The sequence below is a fragment of the Lipophrys pholis genome (assembly GCF_963383615.2).
Source record: "Lipophrys pholis genome assembly, chromosome: 2".
NCBI classification, from domain to species: Eukaryota; Metazoa; Chordata; class Actinopteri; order Blenniiformes; family Blenniidae; genus Lipophrys; species Lipophrys pholis.
This window is the reverse complement of record NC_137636.1, coordinates 18,350,690-18,377,992: the sequence shown is the minus strand read 5'-3', so window position 1 is coordinate 18,377,992 and position 27,303 is coordinate 18,350,690. Positions and strand designations below refer to the sequence as shown.

At 38.3% G+C, this 27,303-nt stretch overlaps 1 protein-coding gene across 1 annotated transcript in view; it reads right to left on the bottom strand.

Moving 5' to 3' along the window:
- Positions 1–4,495: 4,495 nt before the first annotated feature.
- Positions 4,496–27,303, bottom strand: part of tspan15 (tetraspanin 15) — a 36,364-nt gene continuing 13,556 nt past the window's right edge. The window contains exons 4-8 of the mRNA XM_080490629.1: positions 24,575–24,670; positions 18,360–18,476; positions 15,254–15,304; positions 14,079–14,195; positions 4,496–6,904 (exon numbers count right to left, since the gene is read on the bottom strand). Coding sequence (XP_080346755.1) covers positions 6,737–6,904; positions 14,079–14,195; positions 15,254–15,304; positions 18,360–18,476; positions 24,575–24,670 — 549 coding nt within the window. The 3' untranslated portion in view covers positions 4,496–6,736. The remainder of the gene's footprint in view (positions 6,905–14,078; positions 14,196–15,253; positions 15,305–18,359; positions 18,477–24,574; positions 24,671–27,303) is intronic.

Genomic DNA, 27,303 nt, shown 5'->3' with positions numbered 1-27,303 from the left:
AGTCTCCTGCAGAGATAACCACAGATGTGTGTGTGTGTGTGTGTGTGTGTGTGTGTGTGTGTGTGTGTGTGTGTGTAGAGTCCTGGTTTCTGTATTCCTGGCGTCACAGTGACGATAAACACCAACCACACAGCGAATACCAGATAACAGCAACACAAAGACACGCTCAATCACTCACTGTGCATACAAATATACAGAGTATAACTGAGGCCCAGGTATATCTGTGTCTTCTGTCATTTTATTATTTTAAGTAGAAAATATATGTATGAAATTCGTGAAGTTCCAAAATGGACAAAATATGTAAATTGTAGAATGCAAAATGGATGATTTCACAGTTTCTGAGATATTAGATAAATCCAAACAGTTTTACAATTACAATAGAAGCAACTGGTAATCCATGGAATAGCCTGTCGCAGAATACTGTATATCTGGCGAGTGCAATTTGTCACTCGAGTAAATGAGGGGATTTCAAGTTCTGCTCTATATGAAGCAGACCTTTTTGGATATTCTGATTAAAATGATTGATAACGTGTTGTTCATAACTAAACTATTGCTGATAGACATCTTTTTTTATTTTGTGAGGAACATCAACACAGAACTGTCAGAAATCAGAAGGAGTCTGTTGGACTCATCAATCCAGTCAAACCGGGCCTTTGTGGTAGACGAGCTGTCAGACATGTGAGTCATCACAAACTGTCTTCTGCAAAAAGTTTAACAAAAGAGTCATGCAACAGATGGTGTGACCAACCACAGAGTCCTCAACCTCATTGAGTAAGTCTGGGATTACTCAAAGAGACAGAAGCAACTGACATTCAGACAGCCTAAAAACCACAGAGGAATTGTAAACAAACTGTAAAACCCAAAACTACCTCTGAAGAATCTGCTCGAAAGTGCCTTCAGTCTGCTTCTGTGGACATGTAGTGTGCAGCTTGATAAGGCTGCCGGTGTGCCTGACAACACACACACACACACACACACACACACACACACACACACACACACACACACACACACACACACACACACACACACACACACACACACACACACACACCGCTCGGTGCATCTGTTTGCTCATGTGGTGAGGAGAAGTGAAAGTCAATGAAAGGACAGACTGAGAGGGAGACGTGCACAGCTGACCGGTGGTCACACGGTGCAGCTGAAAGGTTCCCACTCAGGAAGCTGGAAAAGAACCACAGGGTGTTAAACATGTCTGTCTCGTTGTAGGTGTGTGCAACCCATCGCTCTGTCGCTGCCATTCAGACCTTTACGTTCTTTGTAGAGGCTCCCTGAAGCATTAACAAAAGTGTTCAAAACATAGATGCACATCAAACAATCATTTCGATGAACACCTACCATCCAGTTTCAAATGTGATATTGCTATGTTTTAATGATATGTAATGAAATATTGTATCATCAGATTGAGTTCTAAACCCCAACCTTCAGTAATCTTGAAAAAAAGAAGAAAAAAGTTTAAATGATGTGGACAAACTCATTTGCTCTCACTGTCAACAATGCTGGTTTACTACTGTATGTGAATAGATTAGACTAGACTAGACTAGAATACAATAGAATAAAATAGAATAAAATAGAATACTTTATCAGTCCCAAAGGGAAATTCGTGAGTGAAAAGTAAAGTCCAGTTACCATCAAGTCCCAATATGTGGAGAGAAGTTATAAATACAATTGATAATGTTACAGGAGCTGAACAGCTAAACCTAATAAAATGTGAATAGTTGTAGTGTTTCTTTGTTTTATAATGGCACATGGAATCAAATTCTGGTATCTATTTATATCTATATCTATCTATACCTATCTATCTATATATATATATATATATATATATATATATATATATTCAAGTTTATAATAAAAAAAATTGTGCGATGACGCAAATTATTGCATTGCAGAAAAATCCTAGATGAGCAAGCATAGGCGACAGCAGAGAAAGAAAAATATGACAAATAAAGAACCTCTGCAGGACCAGACTCAGAGGTGGCAGCATTCTGTCACACCCTTTGGGGTTAGGGGAAAGTAAGACAGAAAAGGAGAGAACAGAGAGCAACAAACATGTTTATATCAGACAGCATGATAATCCACTCACTGCCCACCTGACGAGCCCAAGAGACACAGAAGATGAACTTTACCAAAAACTATCGGCTTAAACCTAAAGACAAATCCTTGCTCGGTTACGTAGTGAACTTTCACATCATTGCAGACCACAATCTCAGAGTCGAATAAAGTAGGTGGAAAATTTACTGAGCAATGTTTGTTGGACTGTAATTTTTGTTGTTGCATATGTTTTTAACCTTTTTTTGACTTTAGTTTTTATTTTTAACACGTACATCAACAAATACAGCACATGTGCCATTGAGAACAGCAGAACAAACTAATAAAATAAAATAAAAAGTGCTGTGTGGAGCTACATTATCGGTTGTCCATCCATTCTCTCAGCTTCGTCCTCTATAGCAATTGTCTTTGTCCATTGTCTGCTGCTGTTCAAGGTCCTGAAAAATATCCATTTCAGCCTCTTGACCTCTGGCTGTGCTTCTTGCAATTTCAAGCGACATCTCCATTTTTTCCATTGTACAGATTTCCTCCACTATCTCCAGCCATTATTCTCCAGTGGGAGATCCACCACTTTACCCCATTTCCTTGTTATCGCCATTTGCCAGCTATTAATAATGTTTAACAAGGTACCAATTCCCTGCATGTACATTGTCTTCTGTGAAACTACACACATGGAGTACAATTTCTAACATTTTTGACTATAATATTTAAATTGTAAAACTTGGAGAAAGAGAAAATCTAATCACCAAAAGCAGGAGCTAGATTTGATTCCATAGACATCATGATGTTATCGCCAAGTTCAATTAGAAACAATCACAAATCTCCTCCACACACACAAACAGGAAAGTCGTCTCTAATGTAAGACTGAGCGCTCACAGACAGTCTGACTAAACATACTGCTGCAGGACTGACAAAACTCTGGTTAAATATACAAAATGAGCCAGAAGGGTCGGTGTCTCGTTATCAGATAGTATGGCATCAGAATTGTATTTTACAAACGGTTATAAGATCTGAAAGACATATGTATCTCGTCTCAATGTCGCTCTCAGTTGCTGCACCACTCAACTAATGCATGACACGTTGCTCGTGTCATATGGTCCTTTACTCTGTTTTAATGTCATCAACTTTAATTCAGGCCTGCAGTACATACAATCTACAACCATAATAAGGGTACTGCTGTTATGGCTGCTTTAATTTAAGTAGAAACTGTGGATATCATAATCATTACTTCTATTTAAAGCTGTTTGTTGGTGGAACAGGACTCATCCATTCACAAATGCTTATCCAGTCCTTGATGGTGATGCAGGAAAATGATTTCTCCATCCTCTGTGGCAGTCGAAGTAAATTATTTACAGACACCATTCAGCAGGAAGTTCTCTGAACAGCAGGAGCAAGAGGAAGAACGAGAATACAAAAGATAAACACCAAACGACCATGGACACTTAGACACCGTTCATCACCAGGAGTCTTTCCACACATGCTCATCTAATGTGCAAAGGCAGGGAAGAAGGTGATTCTAACCAGAGAAATCTAACTTTGACATGATATATAGAAGGGACCTGAGGATAGGATGAAACCCCTTTAATAAAAATGTTTTGTTTTCTAAAAAGGACCATTGTGGTTTTTTTCTTATTAAAATAAGTATTTTTTAAAAAAAAAATGGTTTTAATATTAATTACATTTTGAAAGGATAAAAGATTTTGTGGGTATTTCGACGGTATCGTCTGATTCCACCTCCACCTCTTCTTCTCCTGCCTGGCAGCTCCACCTCCAACATCCCAGTGAAAAGGTCAACTGTCTCCAAACCAGACATAACAGAGGTTCACAGTGCTTTTGTTAAACTTTATTTCACGCTGGCTGCTGTGGTATCATCAGCCGCGACACTCCTCGGGGTTGATGTGTGATCATGCTTGCACTCTTCTTCACCATTTTGTGTGCACTGTTCATTGCACCGGTCTTGACCCAAGGGATCACAACTCCTCCATCTCATTCACACAAATGTATTTTGTTTTGTCCCAACATTCCTTATCTCTCCAGAGCAGACCTCCACCAATACCTGGACTCTCACCACCAGATTGCATCGTCATCTCCAAACATCTCAGGCACGCGGCCTCGAGCCTGAACTCACCTGTCAATCCCCACTGAAAACAAAAACATTTCAGAGCAGGTAGAAATCAGTCAAAATAATCCTTCTGTAATAATCTTTGCAATGGTAGCTATAGGACATTCTTCCGACAGCGCCTCATTTGTCATCCTACATGCATGTTTACGTACAGAATTGACACAGTAACATGAAAAATGTAGACGTTGATGGGACGCATGACACGGTCTGTCCTAGAAAATCCCCAGCATATCAATCATCATTTATTCACTGTACACGAGGACACATTTATAGTCACAATGAGACACACAACAGACGTCACTTAGCAAGATTAGATACTTTTATTTTCCACCCGTCAACCAGGAAAACACATGTTAAAAACAATCCTTTCAATTCAAATTGAACACCAGCATGTACTGAATATATGCATGAATATACATAGCACTTTAACGTTGTTCACACAGCAAAAGGCTTAATATGCACAACAAGAACTAAATGAGCCAGTGGCTATGAAACTTTACATGAATGTTCTTCCTTTTAAAAAAAACCACACAAGTGTGACAGAAACAACAAAAAAAGCCTGGGTGTAAAACTTCAATCCTCCACCAATGAAAGTTATAATATAGTGTACAAACTGACTTTGGTTCTGACAGAAGACCTGAGTCTCATTAACAAGTATAAAATAGTTCCCTTCACTCAACACTATCTTCATATGTGGCAAATGTGTTGAGTGCCAAATCCATATGACCAAGAAACAAGCATGCTTTTAATTTATTTTATCAAGCATCAAGTACTTCTGAATACTGTTTCACCAGCAAGAAGCAACAGCGTGTTTACCTCACAGTGAACTGGATACTGTGAGTGCAGACTGACAGTAAGACTTTCTTTGGTTTGAGGGTTTCGTTTTAAACACGCTAACAAAGAATCTTCACACCCTTTTAGCATCAATCAACAATATCTTTACAAGTTAGAGTCACTTTGCTTTCTATACCGACAGCAAGTCGATCCAAAGGAGTTTTACATGACGTATCCTTCAATGTTGGCGTATCACTGTGCTAACGAACAACACACTCGGTTTAATGCCCAGAGATCTGACATCCAGTGCGAACCAGCTCAGACGGGAAACTTTGGTTAAACTCAGAAGAACTTGAAATGGTGGCCATCGTGTAACTGCAGAATAACATAACACAGTCCTAAACATGCCTGGAATGAGGGTGATGAGAAGCTGAATAAATACAAAAAGTCAGGATGAGTCAAAGAAAGAAAAAAAAAATATCTACTTCAATAAAACTTCACGACAAAGTAGAGTAAATTCACATCATTTTATGTCCAGTGCATATCTGCTAAAAGTTCAAGCTAAAAGCACCGTGGATCACATGATCTAAAGCAAGTTAGTCTATGTTGAATCTTCCATAGCCTATCTTAAGGTCTATAAGCAACCATGTCTCCTAGAAAATTTAAATTAATCTTTAAATCATTTATTTTGTCAAATCTGTATGAAGGGAACCTTCAGTGTGAGCCGTATTAAAATCACGGGTTATTTCATCCACATGTAACTGATTGTAGAGGTGGTTAGTGTTGCTAAATGCTGCACAAAGCACAGCACTGGGACTTAAATGAGAGATTTTCAAAGTGTGGGAGGACGTCAGGGCTTAAACCAAACCGCACGTCTCAGGCCAAGTAAGACTATGAAGGTAAATACTGGATCTTCAAATGTTTTTCAAAAGTTAGATATTATTTTTAGCTCGGCTTTAAAATGTGTTTGAATCTAATAAGGCACCCCCTTGTCTTTTTCTCCCCCCCCTCCAAAAAAAAAAATTTTTTTAAAAACAAATCCCGGAATCGTCGGTCCGTATCGAAGCTTGATCTGCCTCTTTGTGATAATGAGTCATCCATGAGTTATATTTTCATGAGACAAGGTTGCTGTGCGTAACAATAACCCTGAGATATTCTCGCGTTTTGCCAGTAGTGTCTTCAATGAAAAGGGTGAAGGCTTTATAAAAGGAAATGTCTGTACATACAGATAACACTAGTGGTTTATTCAGAAATGATCTTCTCTGCAGGTAAATATAAAAGAAAGTAAAGTTTCAAGCTTCAGTGTGTGTTCACTTTGAGACACAAATAAGACAAGTTTGGTTTGTGTTAAATGTACACAACAGTGTTTTAGCCTTAGTTTGAGTTCATCACTTCTTCAGTAGTCAATATTTTATTTATTTTTAATCAGTACAAGAAAAACAAATGTAGAAAAAGATACAAAAGTGAATCCAGGCTGTAGGAGTCAATGTGGTATAACAAACTAATTTCATTTAGCAGTATGACAGTGTGGGAATCCCTGAGACTTTGAGGCACAACATACAAACTGCATCTCCATGAGCGCCGCTTTTGCTCTGATCCATTGGAAGATTATTTCAACGCAGTATTGATAAATTAGTCGTTGGATAGCCATGGAAGCCCCCCCTCAAAAAAACAAAACAAACAAAAAAAAAAAAAAACAATTTCTCTGACTCTGTGTAATCTGATTACGTTTGATAGAGTAAAGTTTTGTTTTTTTGTCCTCAGTCTCCATCAGTCAATATCTGGCATACACTTAAACCATTCGGACACTTTTCCATGCCTCTTAGTTCGTCTTTCATGAGCATTCGGCTGCAGAAGTCCATCCATGTAGTGACCATATTCACTGATGGCATCTTCAACACGAGTGATATACAGCCAGCTTATTATCACACCAAAGAACTGGGGAGGGAGAGGGAGAGGGAGAGGGAGAGGGAGAGGGAGAGGGAGAGGGAGAGAGAGAGAGAGAGAGAGAGAGGGAGAGAGAGAGAGAGAGGATAAATGACAGTGAAGCAATGTAAGATCACTCGCTATTGTTGCCTCTCTTACTTGCGTCTTAACTTTGCTTCTTCACAACATTTAAAGTCAAATTTGAGAACGAAAATAAAGCAAACATAAGGCTCATGGGCCAAAACCGGCCCAAAAGAGGCTCCAATGGGGCCTGGCAAACCACATGGGAAATTGTAAAAAAAAAAAACCAACATTAATAGTTTAACAAATTTCTTAAGAGTAGCAGACACAACACTGAGACCGCAGCTGAGAAATCGGTGATGATAGCATGAAACTTAGCTACCTCCTTGCTAACAAACAATTTCACTGTATTTCGCAGCAGAAGGTATCATCAAAATTGGCTTTATGTTGGGATTGTAGTAATTTTCAGTAGTAATAGTTTCATCATGTATACTCAGCACCACATCAAAGAAAAACCTTCAAGTTTAAATTTAAAGGTTATGATGACACTATCTTACTGGTCTGGCCCACTCAAGATGGAATTGTGTGGAATTGCATGTGGCCCCTGAACTAAAATGTGTTTTGACACCCTGGAAATAAATGACGTGAGGAATTCCTCTGAACAGAGGAAATGTGCTCAGAGGATATTTTATCCTGAAGCGACGCCTTTAGATAAGGACAAAGCTGCCTGGTCAACGATCACTCTGCAGATTTCTGCACCTCCACGGTGCCGTGCAGTAACATTAACCCACAACTAAAGCCAACATGAGACGTTTTCCTTCTAAAGCATGAATAAATGATCAATGATGCCAAAAACGGACATACTTGTAATGTTATACTTACTTATTAATGTGCATCTGCGTGTTCTCTTTGATGAATTCAGTGAATAAAGAAACATGTTAAAATATTTTGCATTCAGAATATACTTTTATGTCTGTTGTGAAGGGATTCACCGATCAGCTTCATGACAGGCTGGTTTATTTTGGAATGTTTCTGACTGGTGATAACTGAATCATCAATAACCAACGTTTAAAATTTGGAATATAAAAACAGTTACTCATGTCTTCAATAAGAAATTAATTAATCAAAATAACAAGTCACTTGGAAATGTAATTTGTGGTTTTTTTTTAAACAGCATTTCTCAGTTAGGAAGCCCTAATAGTGCAGTGGAGTTGTATTATTGTGGTGTTGTTGCGACACTGATCTGAGTTGTGAGGGTCAGTCTCATCACTGACTAGTTAGGAGTCAGATGTTGCACACGTTATTTTGGCGTGTTTAACATAATTATTAATTGTCAAAGGCAGATATTTTCAACTGGCATTTTACTGCATCGGGCCTCACACCTGTGCAATAATCCTGCTGTCTGATCAGTATCTTGATCTGCCACACCTGTGAGGTGATGGATTATCTTGGTTTACAAACACAGATTTAGACACAAGAGAGAAACACAGAGAAAGGGGCTTTTTGTGAAGACAGGGAAAGTCTTAGATCTTTGAGTTCAGCTCATGAAAAATGGGAGCAAAAACTTAAGTGTTGCCTTTATAGTTTTGTTCAGTGTATTAGACCAATGAGAAGCACCAATGGCTATGCATCCATGTGGACCAGATAACAGACAGTCGTCGCCAGCGTCCTTTTCAAAAACACATCGGAGAAGATGGACGTGCTGATTATTATACAGCACAGTTGACATTCATGAAAACACAGCTGCCAGTGTGTCTGAATCTGAAATGAATCATCCAATTCAAAATGAGGCATAAGGGCAGAAATAACAAAGTACAGAAGGATATCTTTCATGTTTATGTTTGATGTCTAATGGATTTGGTGAACAAATATGGACGTGAAGTATAAGTGTAAAATACATCTTGTGTGTACTGGAGCATGTATAAAGGCCACTTGATTCTTTGATGGAAAAGAAAAAACCAACCCTATTGTTTTGAAGTCCCAGAGATGCCACCATGAAAAAAACATTATTTATGTTTGTTTTATTTAGGTCTGCTGTGCATTTAGATCCAACGGGAATGTGCTCGATGTTGTGAAAATTGCACTCATTACATTATCACTGTTGATGCAGCAGAGTGCTCAGATGTTCCTGAAAAATGAAGCAATTTACATGTTCTCCCATTTAGTCATCTGTGTTACATTACAGACTGTTGAATATGGAAAAGGTTTTCTCATCACTGTGTATCTGATACTCAACTGTGGGAGTTTTGTCAAATACTGAAGCAAGTACAAGTTGCTTTATAATAGTTAAAAGGTACAAATGACACAAAACCACAGCAGCACCACAGATTATCACATAAAGGTGAATAAAAAGATTTTAACGTGAAGTCTTGCATATCATTTCCTCTCCTGTGAGAGCAGGTAGGGATTGGTGGTAAAACCAGAAGGAGGGGCGTGATAATATACTGCAGACAACAAAATGCATGCCCATTATAAATGTTCCAGTTGTGTCTGTTGCAGAGACTAATGCAGGCTTTACACATAGGCAGGATGTGTTACGAATATCATTTTACCGTCATTCCTAGCACACTCCTGACATTCTTTTTGTGATGTAATGCATCTGAATGAGGTTCTTAAATGGGCATGTCGGTGCGTCACATTCTTGATATTCGTGGAGCATGTTGGTGGCTGCCAAGAAATCTTTCAAGCTTGAATTTGTTAAATGACAGAGCCTCATTTAATTTTTATTTTGGGATTGTTTATTGCTGTGATTGTCCTCCGAGTTGAAATGCATATAAAGTTGTACTTTTGACAATATACAGTGGGGCAAAAAAGTATTTAGTCAGCCACCGATTGTGCAAGTTCTCCCACTTAAAATGATGACAGAGGTCTGTAATTTTCATCATAGGTACACTTCAACTGTGAGAGACAGAATGTGAAAAAAATCCAGGAATTCACATTGTAGGATTTTTAAGGAATTTATTTGTAAATTATAGTGGAAAATAAGTATTTGGTCAATAACAAAAATTCAACTCAATACTTTGTAATGTAACCTTTGTTGGCAATAACAGAGGTCAAACGATTACTATAGGTCTTTACCAGGTTTGCACACACAGTAGCTGGTATTTTGGCCCATTCCTCCATGCAGATCTTCTCGAGAGCAGGGATGTTTTGGGGCTGTCGCCGAGCAACACGGACTTTCAACTCCCTCCACAGATTTTCTATGGGGTTGAGGTCTGGAGACTGGCTAGGCCACTCCAGGACTTTCAAATGCTTCTTACGGAGCCACTCCTTCGTTGCCCGGGCGGTGTGTTTGGGATCATTGTCATGCTGGAAGACCCAGCCATGTTTCATCTTCAATGCTCTCACTGATGGAAGGAGGTTTTGGCTCAAAATCTCACGATACATGGCCCCATTCATTCTTTCCTTAACACGGATCAGTCGTCCTGTCCCCTTAGCAGAAAAACAGCCCCAAAGCATGATGTTTCCACCCCCATGCTTCACAGTAGGTATGGTGTTCTTGGGATGCAACTCAGTATTCTTCTTCCTCCAAACACGACGAGTTGTGTTTATACCAAAAAGTTCTATTTTGGTTTCATCTGACCACATGACATTCTCCCAATCCTCTGCTGTATCATCCATGTGCTCTCTGGCAAACTTCAGACGGGCCTGGACATGCACTGGCTTAAGCAGGGGGACACGTCTGGCACTGCAGGATTTGATTCCCTATCGGCGTAGTGTGTTACTGATGGTAACCTTTGTTACTTTGGTCCCAGCTCTCTGCAGGTCATTCACCAGGTCCCCCCGTGTGGTTCTGGGATTTTTGCTCACCGTTCTCATGATCATTTTGACCCCACGGGATGAGATCTTGCGTGGAGCCCCAGATCGAGGGAGATTATCAGTGGTCTTGTATGTCTTCCATTTTCTGATAATTGCTCCCACAGTTGATTTTTTCACACCAAGCTGCTTGCCTATTGTAGATTCACTGTTCCAGTCTGGTGCAGGTCTACAATTCTTTTCCTGGTGTCCTTCGACAGCTCTTTGGTCTTGGCCATAGTGGAGTTTGGAGTCTGACTGTTTGAGGTTGTGGACAGGTGTCTTTTATACAGATAACAAGTTCAAACAGGAGCCATTAATACAGGTAACGAGTGGAGGACAGAAGAGCTTCTTAAAGAAGAAGTTACAGGTCTGTGAGAGCCAGAGATCTTTCTTGTTTGAAGTGACCAAATACTTATTTTCCACTATAATTTACAAATAAATTCCTTAAAAATCCTACAATGTGAATTCCTGGATTTTTTTTTCACATTCTGTCTCTCACAGTTGAAGTGTACCTATGATGAAAATTACAGACCTCTGTCATCATTTTAAGTGGGAGAACTTGCACAATCGGTGGCTGACTAAATACTTTTTTGCCCCACTGTATCTGATGTCTGCAGTCATTTTTAAATGCACTGAGGAAACAAAAATCTGAAAATCAAATCAAAACTCAAATTTTTCTTTAAAAAAATCTGCCATTTCACATCCAGATCAGCCCTAGGAGCAATGTGACGTGCTCAGCAGCTGATGGTAGAATGACTGCGGCGTGTTTGCAGCCATATATACCAGGTCGCGGCCCTGGCTTGTTTTATGGCTTGGGCGGCTGCTTCACATGGCGCCACGCAAAATCCGCCACTGTATATACCAAATTCTCCTGATTCTCAACGTTCATGACCAAATAGTGAGATAGTGCACAATGGCACATAATGGCATGCAGAAGCACACAAGAGCGCGGAACAATATTGGTGACTGTGCGTAAAGACTCGTGATGATTCGCCACCGTTTCGTGGTTTTACTTGCGTGACGCCTCTGCCCTGAATCATAGAATTTAGGTCAAAATCGTGATCTGTGGTCACGAATTGAGATCCGTGCATTTCGGGACTTGCCTTTGTTATGTGTAAACACGGCATTACTGATGTTTTTTCTTTTTGCACCTCATTACTTTCCAAAACAAATGATACACTTTATTTTGGATCTACAGGAAATCCAGAACTACAGCAGAATGTACCTCATGGTGTGAAGCAAACTGTGTGTGAGAAGGCACAGCTCTGTTTCACTGAGATTTCATACATTCATGTGTTTAGTCTGGTTTAATGGTGCAAAAGCGTTTAGTAAATTGTAAATCCCACAGCTCACAGAAGAAATACTTAAAAAAAAAAAAATGGGAGGAAGGCAACATAACTTTTGTAGAACAAAGTTAAAAGCACAATTAGTCATAACATACTAATCTATAATAAACCCTCGGGGAGACTAAATATACTTTCTCATGCTTGGACATTGTCTTTAGCATCCCCCAGGGGTAAGTTTTGGGTCCAAACTTTTCATCCTATATATAAGAGTCAATTGTAAAGTTTGTAATACTTAAGAATTAGTTTTATCAGCAGATGGCATAAGTATATTTTTGTGCCAGAAGGGGATTTAAAGGAGCTTCTGAGAACAATTACTGTAGAAACAAGAATTGTAAAGAGGTGGTTTGATTGAGACAAATAATCACCAAACCCAAAACGAACTAAACTCATGCTATTTAGGAATTGTAAAAGGATTATTTATACATTTATACACATATAATTTAATTTAATTTGAATTTATTGTAAGGAAAGCCCCTTGAGATGCAACATCTCGTTTACAAGGGGGACCTAGACATATATGGGGGTTAACGGTGTTAGAAAGGTATAATACCTAATAAAACGTAAACTGAAGATTTGACATTAAAAAAAAACAACAATCCGTCACAAAGCATTTCAGTACCAATTATAGGACCAATACACTCCACACGTGTCACTATTCACTAACATTATCATATCAAAATTCCTGTGCAGAGATTTGGGACAATACCTACAAATGTATACTTCTATCGCTGCTTTTATTTTCCAACAAAGGACCATAAAGATCCTACATAACAGGTTCAGGTAAAAAAGGCAAATATATTTTTCACATCCAGATGCCTGCACAACCTTTACAATATTTATTATTTTTGTTTGTGGAGTGAAACTGTGGAACAGACTCTGTAGGAGCTGATTCAGTATCATGACTAGGCCAACAGAACCTTTGAAATGCTTCCTGTGTGGATGAATGAAAATATGCATAGACATAAATAGACCTTTGCATTTTGATTATTGATCTGTTTGCTTACCACACTGTTTATTTATCCCAGGACGCAAACAAACCGCCTGGAATAGAAGTAGGATTTAATAAGCTTTCGCTTCCTCCTCCTTCTTTTGGAACATGTTCAACTTACATAATTGAAATAAACATTATTTCATTAATTCAGCAGTTGTCAGTTTTGTAAACACAGTGATCCCAGTACATCTTTCAGTCAAGATTTGTGTTATTTGGCTTCAGAATTATATTCTTGTAGATTAAAATACATACAAAAGAAGAACATATAATATAGAAATACTCATTATTATTAAAAACTATAAAGTGCTTTATAACTACACATTTAAAACCTTGCTCCCTTTGGTCTCCCCAACAGCATTCAAGTATCATTTATAACTGAGTTCTTTTGTCAGTTATTACACACTCATGTCATACAAACAGAAACCTTTCAAAGCATTTTTAAAAGTGTTATTAGACTTTTAAAGAAGAAAAGTCTCATAGCCATAAACCTCTGATTGAAATAAATAAAAAAAAACAAAAAAAAAACGGATCATTTGAAATACTTTGAGACTGTATTTTTTATTTTCATGAACTTGCACTTAAAATTATAAATAATAAAATAAAACGACTTAAAATATTCTAGTCCATGTATAATATATGTAAAATATATTAGTTTTATTTTGGAGAAAAATGAACCGTTCTATTGGATTTCAGTATAACGAGATGCACCTGTAAATCCAACATAACTCATTGTTATTCACTCATGCAAGTGAGTTTAACTATCTGCTTTAGAGACGCTTCAACATTGAAGTAGTTTTTATCAGAACATTTTCTCCAATTTATGCAATAGTTTTCTTACACAGAAGGGAAGTCTTGCTTGGATCATTACAGACTGAATAACAGTTTCTTTTTGCAAATAAGCGACATTCCTCATTGTTCTTGGAGGATTCAATTATTGCATCAACAAAGTTGCCCTTCAGGATTGAATTGAAAATGCTTTGGACTGAAACAAACGAAAGGTTCACATATTTGTGCATGTATATGTGTGTACCTGCGGCAGTAGGATGCCCAACAGCAGTCCGGCCATAATCTTATAGTTGTCCATCAGCCAGAGGAAGAAGGCGTCAGTGCAGCCTCTGATGTGGATGGTCTCAATCAAATCCAAACGCTGCAAGACACAAAACACTTGTCAGTCATAGTTTGAAACTGTCAACATTAAAAGCAAAACCCTTCTCCATCCAGCAGAGATATATAAAAAGGCTTGCATGATTAACCACATTTCATTTAGCTCAAATTGATCACGATCATTTTTTGGGAGATTTCTCCTTGGTGCTCCAGGAATTTGTGGCAGCAGCTTTGGGAACGAGGCGGCGCACATGGCAGCCGTTGACTCGACAGTCCCTGCCATCAGACCAAAGACCAGACGACAGTCTATGAAAGCAAAGCAACTGTCTTCTGTTTAAAAGCAATTATCTCTAACAGCCAGATTAAATTATTCAGTGATGGATCTCAAAGCATACAAGAACTCAAAGAGCTTTTCAGCAGACAAAGTAGAAGACAGTTTCTGTTTGGCTTAAACAAGCATCCATTTTCTTTTGTCACTCCCTCTAGAAGATTGTCACGTTGTGATTACCAACACAACCTCAGGGAAAGGGATGAGTTTTGAAGTGCATCAAATGCTGTGTCACTTTCCTCATTAAACCCATCTTACCGGCGGTCACACCAGATAGGTGGTATTATAGTGTACAGAAACACTCTTCTCTTTCAGAAATAAAGACGTCTATAAGATTTTGTTCGATAGTTTCTTCCGACATCGTACAATGTTTTGGTGGGGCCGCATGGTGGTGCGTTGCCTCACGGTGACAATATCCCAGGCTCAGAATCTGCTATAAGGCCTTTCCTTGCAGCATCTGCATGTTCTTTCTGTGTTTTTTTCCAGGTACTTTGGTTTCCTCAAACATTCCATAAACGTGCAATTAAGGTCAACTGGCTAGTCCATCATTGCCTGCAGGACTGATTACAGTTATATTGGTCTGTAGCTTTGCATTTGCCCTATAAGGGACTGGAAGGTTGTTCACTATACACTTTCACAGCAGTTCAGAATTTATAAATTCATAGTTGGAAGAGCCACTTCTTGATGGTAATGTCAACACTTTCTTTACCACAATAGTCCCCTTGATGGTCACAAAAACAGCAGTGAGATATTAGTCGGCTGTAAGTTCTTACCTGTTTGTCCAGAACTTGGTACCCGCACAGAGTATTTGCCACTTCATTAGGCTGGAGAAGGGAGAAACAGAGCAATAAATGAAAAGTCAGTGGGAGAGAAATTGAAAGCTGCAAGTAAAGAGGAGTCAGCAGGTAAAAGAAAGAAAATGCCTCACTGTAAGTATCTGAGCTACACTGACAAAGAGACTTACACTTGGACTGTTCACACTCAAACGAGAGATATGAACAGAGAAAGACATGAATTATACCATTTAAAAAAATTGTTTTTCTCCTTTACAACCTCAAATAAATCTCAACATTTGAGGTTAGACTTTATTTTTTCTTTAACTCTATTAACAGCAGTCATGTTCAGTTACCAGCTTGTGCTTTCTGTGGTATACATGATCTTTGTTGATTCCTACTTCTTCCTCCAGAATTTTCATATTAGCTTGCTCATTTACCTCTCACATTAAAATGTAACAAAACTAAATATTATCATGGGTACCTCCCAGCTTTCATCGAACTCTGTAGTTTTAAAAATGACACAAAGCTAAAGAAGTCTGAAAAACTAATGGCATTTACTGGCAGGACTCAGGAACATGAACTGACATGGCATGTTTAAAATAAGAAAGTTCAGCTTCCTGTTCTGCTCTCACCGACCAGAACAGATGGCTGCCTCTGCCGCTGGAGTTTTTTTCCAGTTCATTTTGAGTTTTTGCTCTCCTCTGCTGCCCATATAAAAAGTAACTAAACACATGAATTATACTCCGGTGCCCTAAGATGACTTCAATTGTGATTTGGAGCTTCATAAATAAATGTAAACCAGTGTTTAAAATCCACTTCAGGTTGAGAATGTCTGTGTTCTTCCAGTTTGAGTCCAGTCTCATTTTCCTCATAAGGTTTAAAAACACAGACGGGTATCTGTGGGATTTTGTAAATGCTTGATCAGGAGGATGAGGAGATGAAGGTTGATACGACAACACTTGTCAATTTTCTACAGTTCAACATAAATATTAGAAAGAATGCTCAGGATCTCGAGGAACCATTGGACAGTGGGGTACAAGTTGGAATAATTGTGCTTCTATTGAAAGAATAGACGCAATCGCACAGCGAAATGTGACCAGGATGAAGACCCTCATTCAATATCACAAGAAAGTTTTCTTGGTTTTGAGGCAGCACCCACATGGAAAAGCTGTGCTCTGTCATTCCAAAGAAACTCAATCATTTATTTTTTTAGGCGTATTCAGTATATACTGAGTCACAATTCAACAAAGACCTTTTGAAAACACTTTGATCCTTTTTTCTGAAAAAATATGTTAACAGCATTTGTTTGGTGAGCAGGCAGCTTTCAAACATCCGATAAGTCTGTTACTCACATCGTTAACATACATTCAATAAAAAACAGGATTCCTGCACCAACTTAATATTGATACTATCCGATTTACTGGGGACTACATACGTACGTTGAGATAATTATTAATACCGGTGCAGCACAACCAAACAGTCCTTAGCAGATGACCACAAAGTAAATGGGTTTTTTTTCGGTTGATAAAAATGACCAAAGATAAAACATTGTGCTGTCATGACTAATGAAAACCCAACATTTAGTTTTTATTTGCTATTGCAGTGATTTTATCTGGTCACAACCTGCTTCTGGAACCACCCACAAGGCGACTTTATCACCAACAGGCCTGTTGAGGATCCAAGCATGTTATCTTAGTATTGGCCCCCCCAGACAGCCAGCAACAAAGTCTGAAACACCACCCTCCACACACCCAAACATTGTTTAAAACTTCAAAATGGAATCACTAAGCAAGTTATCAGAGTTTGCACAGATCCATCTCCAGAAAGACAACATTTACACAATTCACTCTGTATATGAAATCAATCCCCAACAACTGTAAACAGACCATGATAAGGTAACTTTGCACACCTTCCTGTAAAACTGGAGAACAAAGCACAATGTAGTCTGGACCCCATGTGTGCCTTCCTGTGATCATGTCTGGTTTTCCAGGTCAGTGCTCTTTGTTTGGCGAATAAAGGATCAAACGATCACAAATGGTGACCAGATTACTTTTTTATAATCATAATAAAAATAAATCTTGAAAAATAGTATAATCTTCCTAATCAACAACTCAACAAACCGAAGCAGCAATTCAAAATGGTTTAGCCAGAATAGATATAATTAAAATGATATAATAGCATATTTGTACGTAGAGCAGTGTAGAAACTGTTTATAATGATGGATAACTTAATAATAATAATAATAATAATCATTTTTATAGACTGATGTGATTCAGCACCTAAGCAATACATTAAATTCTGTCTTAATTCTGTCTTCTATTTTGCTAAATTGCTGAGGTTGTAGTTTGCTTGATGACGCATACTGCTGCTAGTGCTTCTGTTATATCTCAGCCACACATTCATCATACATGAGAAACACAGAAGATGAGAAGTGAACACAATAATTGTTCACTGCTGTCATTGAATATCTTTATCTCTTTTCTAACCTTCCCCGTTTAGATATTATTTCCATTATTATTTATGTTGATTCAAGTGAAATGCCAAAAGTGACGAGATTTTGATAAAGGTCATCCTAAATGTTTTTAGAAGTTCATGGTAGAAGGCTCTCATGTGCCAGAGTCCTTGTAATACTTAACCTTGAATGAATGGGTATGAAATACTTGTAGAGAATGATTATTTACTGTCGGTATATACCTTCAAGGTACAACATCCTGATCGGCAGCAATAATAAACTCTACATGTTTATGTTGTGTATAAGTAACTGCAGGTCTCCTCTTGTACCACCGAGCCTTTTGTTACGTCCGTCTGTCTTGAAGGTATTTTTCATGTAATCTTAACAGGTTTTTTTTCTCCATTTTAACACATACTGGTCATCACCGATTCTTTTAATACAAAGTGACAATTCAATAACCCGAGAGCCAATGTGAAACTGATAAGAAACATGAATGAATCCAGTTCCACTCTACAGCGGAATTGTATACCTGTAACTAATAAAATGGCTGCTGAGTGCATGTAGAAATCGCCAACAAAGCAGATTATTGACTGTAGGTAAATGTCTTATTAGTGTGGTGGTAATAAGACCATTACTACTAGTAATACCCACCTTTGTAGTAACACAGCAGGTGTATGGGACACCACAGGCCAGAGGACCACGAGCAGAACAGTTATGGTACATGTTGACTTCCCAGTCTTTAAACTCCTGACCTCCACAACACTTGAACTGCCAGAGAGAAACAAACACACGGCAGAAATGAAGAAGGACGACATAAAAATACAAACGCAAAAAGAAGGTTGTTAAAGTGAATAAATTGCTGAAAGATCAATGAGAGGAAGAAAACAGCAACAACTTGTGAAACAACGCGTATTTTGCAGCAGTGGCAGAATACCAGTAAACGTTTGGCATAAAATAAAACACAATTTCCAAAAGATTAGCATATAAATAATTGAAGTCTGTTCTGTGTGTGAGCCAATCACTTTTTTTTTCTCTTTTTTTTTGCCAAAGTCAGTGTTCTATACAGATGGTGGATTAGCTGGGCAATATATCATCAAGGGGCAAAAACAAAACAAACCTTTCAATATACAGTGGCTTACAAAGTTAATCATACCCCTTGAACTTTTCCACATTTTGTCAAATTACAACCACAGCTAAAATGTAATTTGTTGGGGTTTTACATTGTACAACACAACTAATACATAATTGTAAAGTTGAAGGAAAATGATAAATGGTTCTCAATTTTGACCACAAATACCCTGAAAACTGTGGTGTGCAAAAGTACTGTGTTGGTTTATCACATAAAACCCTCAAATAACACAATTTATGTATGATTATGTGAAGTCAGTAGGTACATAAAGACTGGTCAATCCTACATGTGATAATTGTACGTTAGACAAAGATCTCTATCCATCGGAGATTCCTCCAATGAAAATCACACAACTTCCTAGTTACTGTGCCCATGTTAACAAGTTGCATTAAGCAGTACGAGTACAGATCTGGAACAAATACTCTCGTTTGTTTGAGGAACATTCACATAATGACAATAGTATTATTAAAACAAACAAAAAATAAATAAATCAGCTGCATGTTTCCGGTTTCCTCCACCGTTTTCGATTGGGTACACCGGATATATTTTCACTGGGGGAGACAGTAGCTGCACAGCTGCCTCTGAACAGTGCAGGAAAAAAACTAGTGCTGGGTCAGCTGTTGAGTCACTTCATGAAACAAATGTGGAAATTCAGGCAGAAAGAGGGGGCAAGACCAGGGATGGGAAAGGAAAATGAATAAATGCATAAAGATGAGGTTGCTTTTTGGCAGGCACTCCGGCCAATATGCTGATATGATGCCAGTTTTGCCAAATTATCACCCCCTCATGTTGTTGGCGAAACTCCACAAAGTTTCTTTCTCAGCTCTGGGTCAGGATGCAAACAAGGTCACAGAAAAGCAAAGCAATTCTGATGTGATTCATGCCTGAAACAGTAAGCTCAAACACAAGACAATTCAACGCTTTTCCCCCATTTCAGGTGCAACTGTGCTTCAGAATTCAGCCCTACAGTCGTGCAGCGGATCTCATCTTTGGAGAGATTGATGCTGTACTCGGTGTATGTTTAGCAGGGAAAAGCAACTTTGATCACTGAGAAGTCCCTCTACTGCAGGGATCAATGAGGATTCAGGCTACTAATTTAATGAAACGGACATAAGGACAATTGATATTTTGCCTTAAGATAAACTCAATGAGATGGTAATTTGGAGTTTTATAATTTACAGCTACCTTAAGTCTACTACAGCAGATGACTATCATCCTACCTCTGCCTGTGAAACCAATAACTTGTTCAACTTTTATAAATTGTATCAGCTGCATGTGGTAACCTGTTTTTTCTAGAATGAGAGTTTGAATTGTGTCAATTTCAGATTGAGCTAATAATTTCCATGGAGAGAGAAAATTGTATTTTTTAAATTTGATGTTGAATATGTTTTTCCCAAACTTTTTAGGACCCGGGGTCGTATTTACACACTGAGTTTGTAGAAACTGTCCAACTGACAGATGTCCAAATGCTCACTGGGCTGACAAACTAATTGCGTGGCTATTTGGACAGATGAGATGACTTCTGAGTTTTGGCTGTGAGACAAGAAGTAGCTTCTTATGTTCTGTTCATCAATGATTAGACTGACTGCAAGGCTTCAAAGATAAAACCGTGCTTTCTAATAGTTTGAGGAAAAACAAATTTCGCGACTCACTTCTGATCCTTGTCAAACTAGTGGCAGCCCACTTTATTAGCACATTGACCAGTTTTACCAATAGAAATCTACTGTAGTCTTTATGGAATAAGGTGCAGCAGCAGCAGAGTATCTATCAACACAGCCTGTGACTGATTGGCTGCTCCTGTTGGTTTTAACTGCCTCCTATCTGATAAATGGACACACTGTGCAGACCAAACCGATCAATTGTGACTCCTCCAGGTCTCAGAGATGAAGCCTTTGGTCAATAAGCAGACACACAGAGTGACTGATTATTCTTTTGAAAGCACAACACTGACTCTTACTTTGAATCCTTTCAGGTCCCGTTCAGCTTGCTGGTTTCACCTGTGGTCATTGTCACGTTTGGAAGCTATTAGTTAAATAACTCGGAAAATTCCTAAGATGAAATTAATTTAATGTCATTTACAAGTGCTGCAGTATTATTGTAATGCCACATGAATAAATATCCTTCTTTCCCTGATTGAGTCTTTTTAAATAATGTTTTTGTCTGTTATCAAGCTGTTTAAGCTGTGAATTTGTCTGTCTTGTGTTATCTGTCAATATTATGCAGTAATATAGACATTTTGATCTTGCTCAGCATACTGTAAGCGTATTTGCTCAGTAAAAAGTTAAAACAAACAGACTTCTGAGTGTTGGCTGTGAGACAGCCAAAATGTGGGGATACAAAGAGCAAATTTTCAAAAAGAAATCTCCAGAAAGTGGGACATATTCATTTAAAAAAAAAAAAAAAAAAAAAAAAAACCTTTTCTCTCTCTCTGGACAACCTAGACACATTTGAAATACAATACATTGAGACGAGATTTCATTTTCTTTGTACTAAATTAACTCCAAACCTGTTTGGTTATTAGACTCTTTCAATGAAAAACCCTGTAATTTAACAAGCACCTTCCTCAAGTGATGACAGAAAATGAGAGAAATTGTTATTATAATTTCATTTCATGGTGAATGAATTTTTGCTGGAGGAGCTATTATTGGCCCATTGTTGGTGGGCTGAAACGAAATGATCCAAATCATTGGTGAAGTTATGAGTTTGCAGTCTTTGAAGAGAGGGATCCAGATTGATTCCACGCCACAGGAAAACAGAAGGAATTCTGTTTTGCTTAGCTCACATTCTGCCCGGTGAGAAGTGAGCAATTTAAAATTTGGCTGTTAATTAGATTTCACACCTGCTCATCAACAGCAATCTAATTACAAAAAGAACAAACGTGACATTCATTTCAGATCGTGACTTTAGTTTCGTTACTGAATATTTGAAATTACCAGACTTATTGTGACTTTTCACCTGAATCCAAGCAAACTGTGTACATGTGGTAGTATTAAACTGAGTATGTTGAGAGCTATTACACATACAGAAGTTACATGTGTGAATGTGTTGCATGGTCAAGGTTTGCTGATATGTTGATTCTTGTTGAACTTTCATTTTATTCTAGTCTGCTGGCAGACTGCTTGTTGCTGAGGCCATCTTAATGCAAAGCACAGCAAGATGACTCCAAATAAAATGTGCAATGCGATTGTTCTGCTCAAATGCCATCAGCAACTCTTGCAATGGGCCCAAAATGGACTTATAAATATGCATCACCACTTTTGAGTCAAACAACCACCCAGCACTGAGGAAATGAATCGAGTGTCTGTACAAATGGCTGAATGACTTTGTTGTTTGCAGCACTCTCAGACTTCACCATTGACTCTGCAGGCACAGTGCTCACAGACACTGTCGCAGGTTTTTGTTTAAGTATTTGAGACAATGTCACTACACTGGCTAGAGTTCACTCTGATGAGAGGGGGAAAAGCAATAAAACACTGCATGAGTCTATATTATCACTGCTATTTTCATTAATCATGAAACTGTCGTCAAATGGACAAATAAATGTCTTCTTTTGCATTGAAGGCAGAGGAAACCACAGCAGCTGAAATAAACGTCACATCTAAATTTAAATGGTGTGACGCAAAACGGTCAGCTTGAAATTATTGTAGTACCAGATAAGATATGACCCGCAGCTAACAGAGCTAATTATTGTCTCTCTCATTGATGAGTTATTTCTCATTTTCTATTCATTGATACTCACTTGGCAGATAGTTAGTCTGAAGCATGTTTCTGGTGACAAGGCCCGTTAGTCTGATGAGCATTATATAAGATAATTGTGCACTTACCAGAAAAAAATTAATCAATTGGTTGGAGTAAGATATAATCTTAATTGTATATGATCAAAACTGAATCAATCATCAGAATGGCTAAAGATTTTTTTTTTCCTTTAGCGTTTTCAGTAAATTGCTTAACACATCCTATTCATAGCTTCCTACATATACCGCAAGCAACCAGGTAATGTTTGGTTGTCAAGTGCCTATACATATACACATATATATTCCTATAGGTGCTATTATTATATTATCCACAGCATAATTGCTGTTATTAGCAGATCAGGGTGAAACAGCTTTTACAAATTAGTCAGGTACCGAGAAGTATCGGCAACAAAGAAATTCATGGAAACTGCAGTTGCACAGAGAAGTGACAGTAACTTTATGGAAAAGGAAGAAAGAAAAAACATGGAGAAATCAAACGATGCCTGCGTTCCTAACCAATCAACACATAATGGCTCAATCACGATGTAAAAATGGCTTTGATTGCTGGATTGTTAGCCCGAGAAAGGTACAAAATTTGCATTCAGCAGCAAGTTGGTGGAAAAAATGCAAAGGCAACCGTTCAGATGAGAGTGAAATTATACTTAAGTTCTGATGACTGGTCCTGATGGGCCACTGTTACTGTTGTAATTATGTCAATTTGAACAAGACTGTGACCAATCTGTTTCAAACTATGACCACATATTGCAGAATATAAGACTGATCAACAACAGAAGAAGAAAACCCCCCAAAAATATCAATGTACACAAATAAACAGACATCAGTTTCATGACCTAAACTATTCTCACAGGTATCTACTATTAAGATAATTTCCAATTTCATGGCATTTTGCAGAAAAGGCTCCACAGATCATATCAGATAAGAGAAAATGAATAAACTTGAAATATTGTGCTGGTCTCTTGTCACCAACTCACCTTATATTATGTAGCAGAAATATTTCCCACTATGAAATATCACACTGTCAGGTTTTTAATAATAAGACAAGATAACAACTTGTAACACTACAAAGTCTGTGATATGACCCACACACACACACACACACACACACACACACACACACACACACACACACACACACACACACACACACACACACACACACACACACACACACACACACACACACACACACACACACACACACACACACACACACACACACACACACACACACACACACACACACACCCACCCCTGTCAGGGCCCCCTGACAGGTTGAGACTTTAAAAAAAAAAAAAAAAAAAAGGGGAAAACTATGAAGTATCATTTACATGATTCTGTGAAATGCCTTTCTAACATACGTGAAGCAAAAATGTATCGTTATTAAAAGAACTACATGTCATTCATGGTTTGAAAACAAGTGACTTGCACAGCTCATGTTTTTGACCCAAAGCAAATGAACAATTTTCAGGTCCATGCAATTAGCTTTCAAACAGCAGCGAACTTACCGCAGCGACATGATCACTTCATCAAGCCACAGAAGTTGGTCATGCTATAACACCACAACGCCCACAGAACGGCATCTTGTCTCTGCTAATCAGTGGAGTTTGTTGGAGGCCGAGACTCAGCTTCAATGTGTGATCAGTCTGCTGCTGTTGCACGTTGCATCTCATGTGTTTGATAAAAGCTGGGAAGGAGGTCTTCAGCTGCAGGCTGCTGGCGACAGCTTGATGCAGTCCGAGAGCAGGTGCACAGTGATGGCTACGAACTGTTTGCTGATTATTTTGGACACAGCAGATTGTGAGGATCCAAGTTCACTGGTGGTGCAGTTTTTTCCACCCAACAATTACTGACTTTGCTGAGCAAAAATGAACAGGCTTCTTTCCACCGCAGTGTATTAACACATGTTCTAAAAACTAATGTATATTTCCATTCCTGTGCATTATTGAGAAGAATGTCCCTTATCATGAAATAGATTGGCATACCTTCTTTTGAACAAAATCCATGATGTTTTTGAAGTCCAGGTCATCGTAATAATTCACTATACCCTTTCGGATGTTCTTGTTCACTAATTCCACCGTCTGTGAAATGAAAGAAAACATTGCATGTAAATGGGAAACATGGATGATGAGGTTTGTTAATTCTCCATGACGCAGCTGATCTGATATCCCTGTGTCGAACAAGCAGCTGTTAAGAGGAAATGCTCAAATTAGTCAAGGTAACTGACTCATTGACCTTGAATATAAAAAAGTGACAGCTGAACTAATCACATCTGTCAGTCACAATCTGCCGCAGCCCGGTCACATTGGGTTAATGTATCAGTCGTACCAGAGGCTGAGAATAAAGACATTCATTGTAGGATTCTCATTAAATGTATTCATTCATTGAAAATTTCATTCATTGATCTGTTCTTTGTTTCTGAAACATTTACCTTCTTTAAAATTCACTGGAGATGGAGCTGATGCTCTGACCTTTCATTCATCTTTCATTTCTTTCCGAACAGATCAGAAAAACAAAATGAGGGATTGAAGAGATTACATTTTTCATTAAATTCCTTTTCTTCATGGCCTAATTCTACCAGGTCTTCACAGTGGCTCTACGGGGACACATTTAACCTGCAGTATATAATATGCAGATTTATAGAATTGGAGTAATTCTCCTCATGAGGAGTTTCCTCAAAGGAGGTTGACCAAGCCTTGAATGTTGTACTAATTCCTACAGGTGTTCCAACTTTTCTGGATAACTCACATTACTCTGTCTGAATAAAAGCTATGTAGGAACACACTGTGGTACCACAGCGTCATGATCATCAGTCGAACGGTTCTGCAGAAAGTCGTGTGTTGCTGTGTTGAGGACGGAAACCAGACAGGAACTGTTCATACAGGTTATTGTTGGTTCGATGTGTGTGGATCTGGGATGCAACTTTTGTCAAGAATTTAAAATATGAATGGAGAATTAGAGATGGTGAAAGAGGTTATTGGGGTGTGCACCAGGTTATTGCAGCTGATTTGAATAGAGTAGGAGCAGTTCCAGGGTAGGAGAAGGAGTGGATTATGGCAGTTATTTTTGAAGACGGGAGACGGGAGAGAAGGGAGGCGAGCTTTGACAAGTGGAGTACGTAAAAGGTCGAGCTGACAGGTGGTGGGCTTTGATTTTTGGATAAGGTTTGTTGTTTCAGAGACAGAGGGAGTTTGAAGTTTGAGAAGGGGCGAATGAGATGAGACGGGAGAGAAGGAGAAGAATGGCTCGGAGGGGTGACAGTAAGCTGCTGGTGTATGTTGTTTGATTTTTGTATTGAAAAGTGGCATTAGTGAACCACAGTGGGAGGTTGTGTGTAGATGAGGAGGCCGAGTCACTTGTTTGACCAGTGAGAACAGGGCGCTGGTGTTCCCCTCGCCAGGGCTGATTGGACCAGTCTAGTATGCTGACTGAGCTGCTGAGAGGCAGTCCTTATAATGAAGAATATGGTAGGACTGTAAAACATGGTGAATCTGTTCTGTGGTACTGTCGAAACATTTTCAGAGATGGGAGTTTAAAGTGAATAAACACAAAATAAAGTGCAGTTCGAAAAACTTATTTTTTTTAATTTATCTAAATTGGGTACACTGGAATTTTGAGTACACGATTACATGACACATTATATAGACATCATATATAGTTATGGTTTCAACAAGTTGACCATAAAGAAAGACAGTAAATAGAATGTTTTTCCCATTTAAAGTTGAAACCGAGTTGGGCAAGAAACACTGACTTTAAATGAAATCTACATCAAATCATGACTTGTGTATTTAATTTTTTTTTAGTTATCTCAGCACTTTAGTTGATTGCGTCGGTATTTACAGCATTTACTGAAGCATCACTGTATTCAAACTGACCACCTCTGATTCAACACCATCCGTGGTCCTGGTGTAAAACCTACTTAACCAACCTTTGGCAACATAAATCCTTCGTGGCTCACCGTTAAGGAACCACTTAATACGAAGCAGCAAGCAGGAACCAATTGGTTGCCAAGTTCATTAGCGTATCCAGAGGGACAGCAAAGGAAAACATTAAATCCATGCTGTCTAATGAAGAGTTAATAAAATGTGGTTAATAATGTGGCCCTGACTCAGGTGCCTCTAATTTAAAAAAGAAAAATCACTGCATTTTCAATCACCCACACGCTGAGCACCTCATGGTCAAACATTTTTCTTGTCTGAAATGTTCACTTCATTAAATCAACTGAAGTTCTAGTTGACAAATATCAGGGGGATTTTTTAAGTTAAAGTCACATTACATTTTTTATTTCATTTCTTTTCTTTATTTAAAATTAGTATTCACGCAGTTTGATTCATTTCTCAGTGTTGGAAGACGATTTATATCAATAGAACAAGATATGTACCAGAGCCTGAATTTATTGCGGGGATTGTGCATATTTTCCTCAACTCTCACAAATCTGTCTTTCATAGTGCGGGAAATTCAAGTCAATTTTTTGTTTTATGAAAAGTGTCCTCCAACCCCTTGCTCAATCAGAGCCCCCCTTCAACATCAACATTTCAGGTACAAGGGTATCTGACTTGTTTTTATTGAAGTAATGAAAGTCGTCCTTGAAAGTGTAAATGACCTCCACAAATGATGAATGCAGTTTTAAAAGCTAAAACAACAAATGTTATTATTGTGTTATTAAAAATGGGTTGAAACAAAAAATACTTAAGTTAGGCATTCATCTATTATG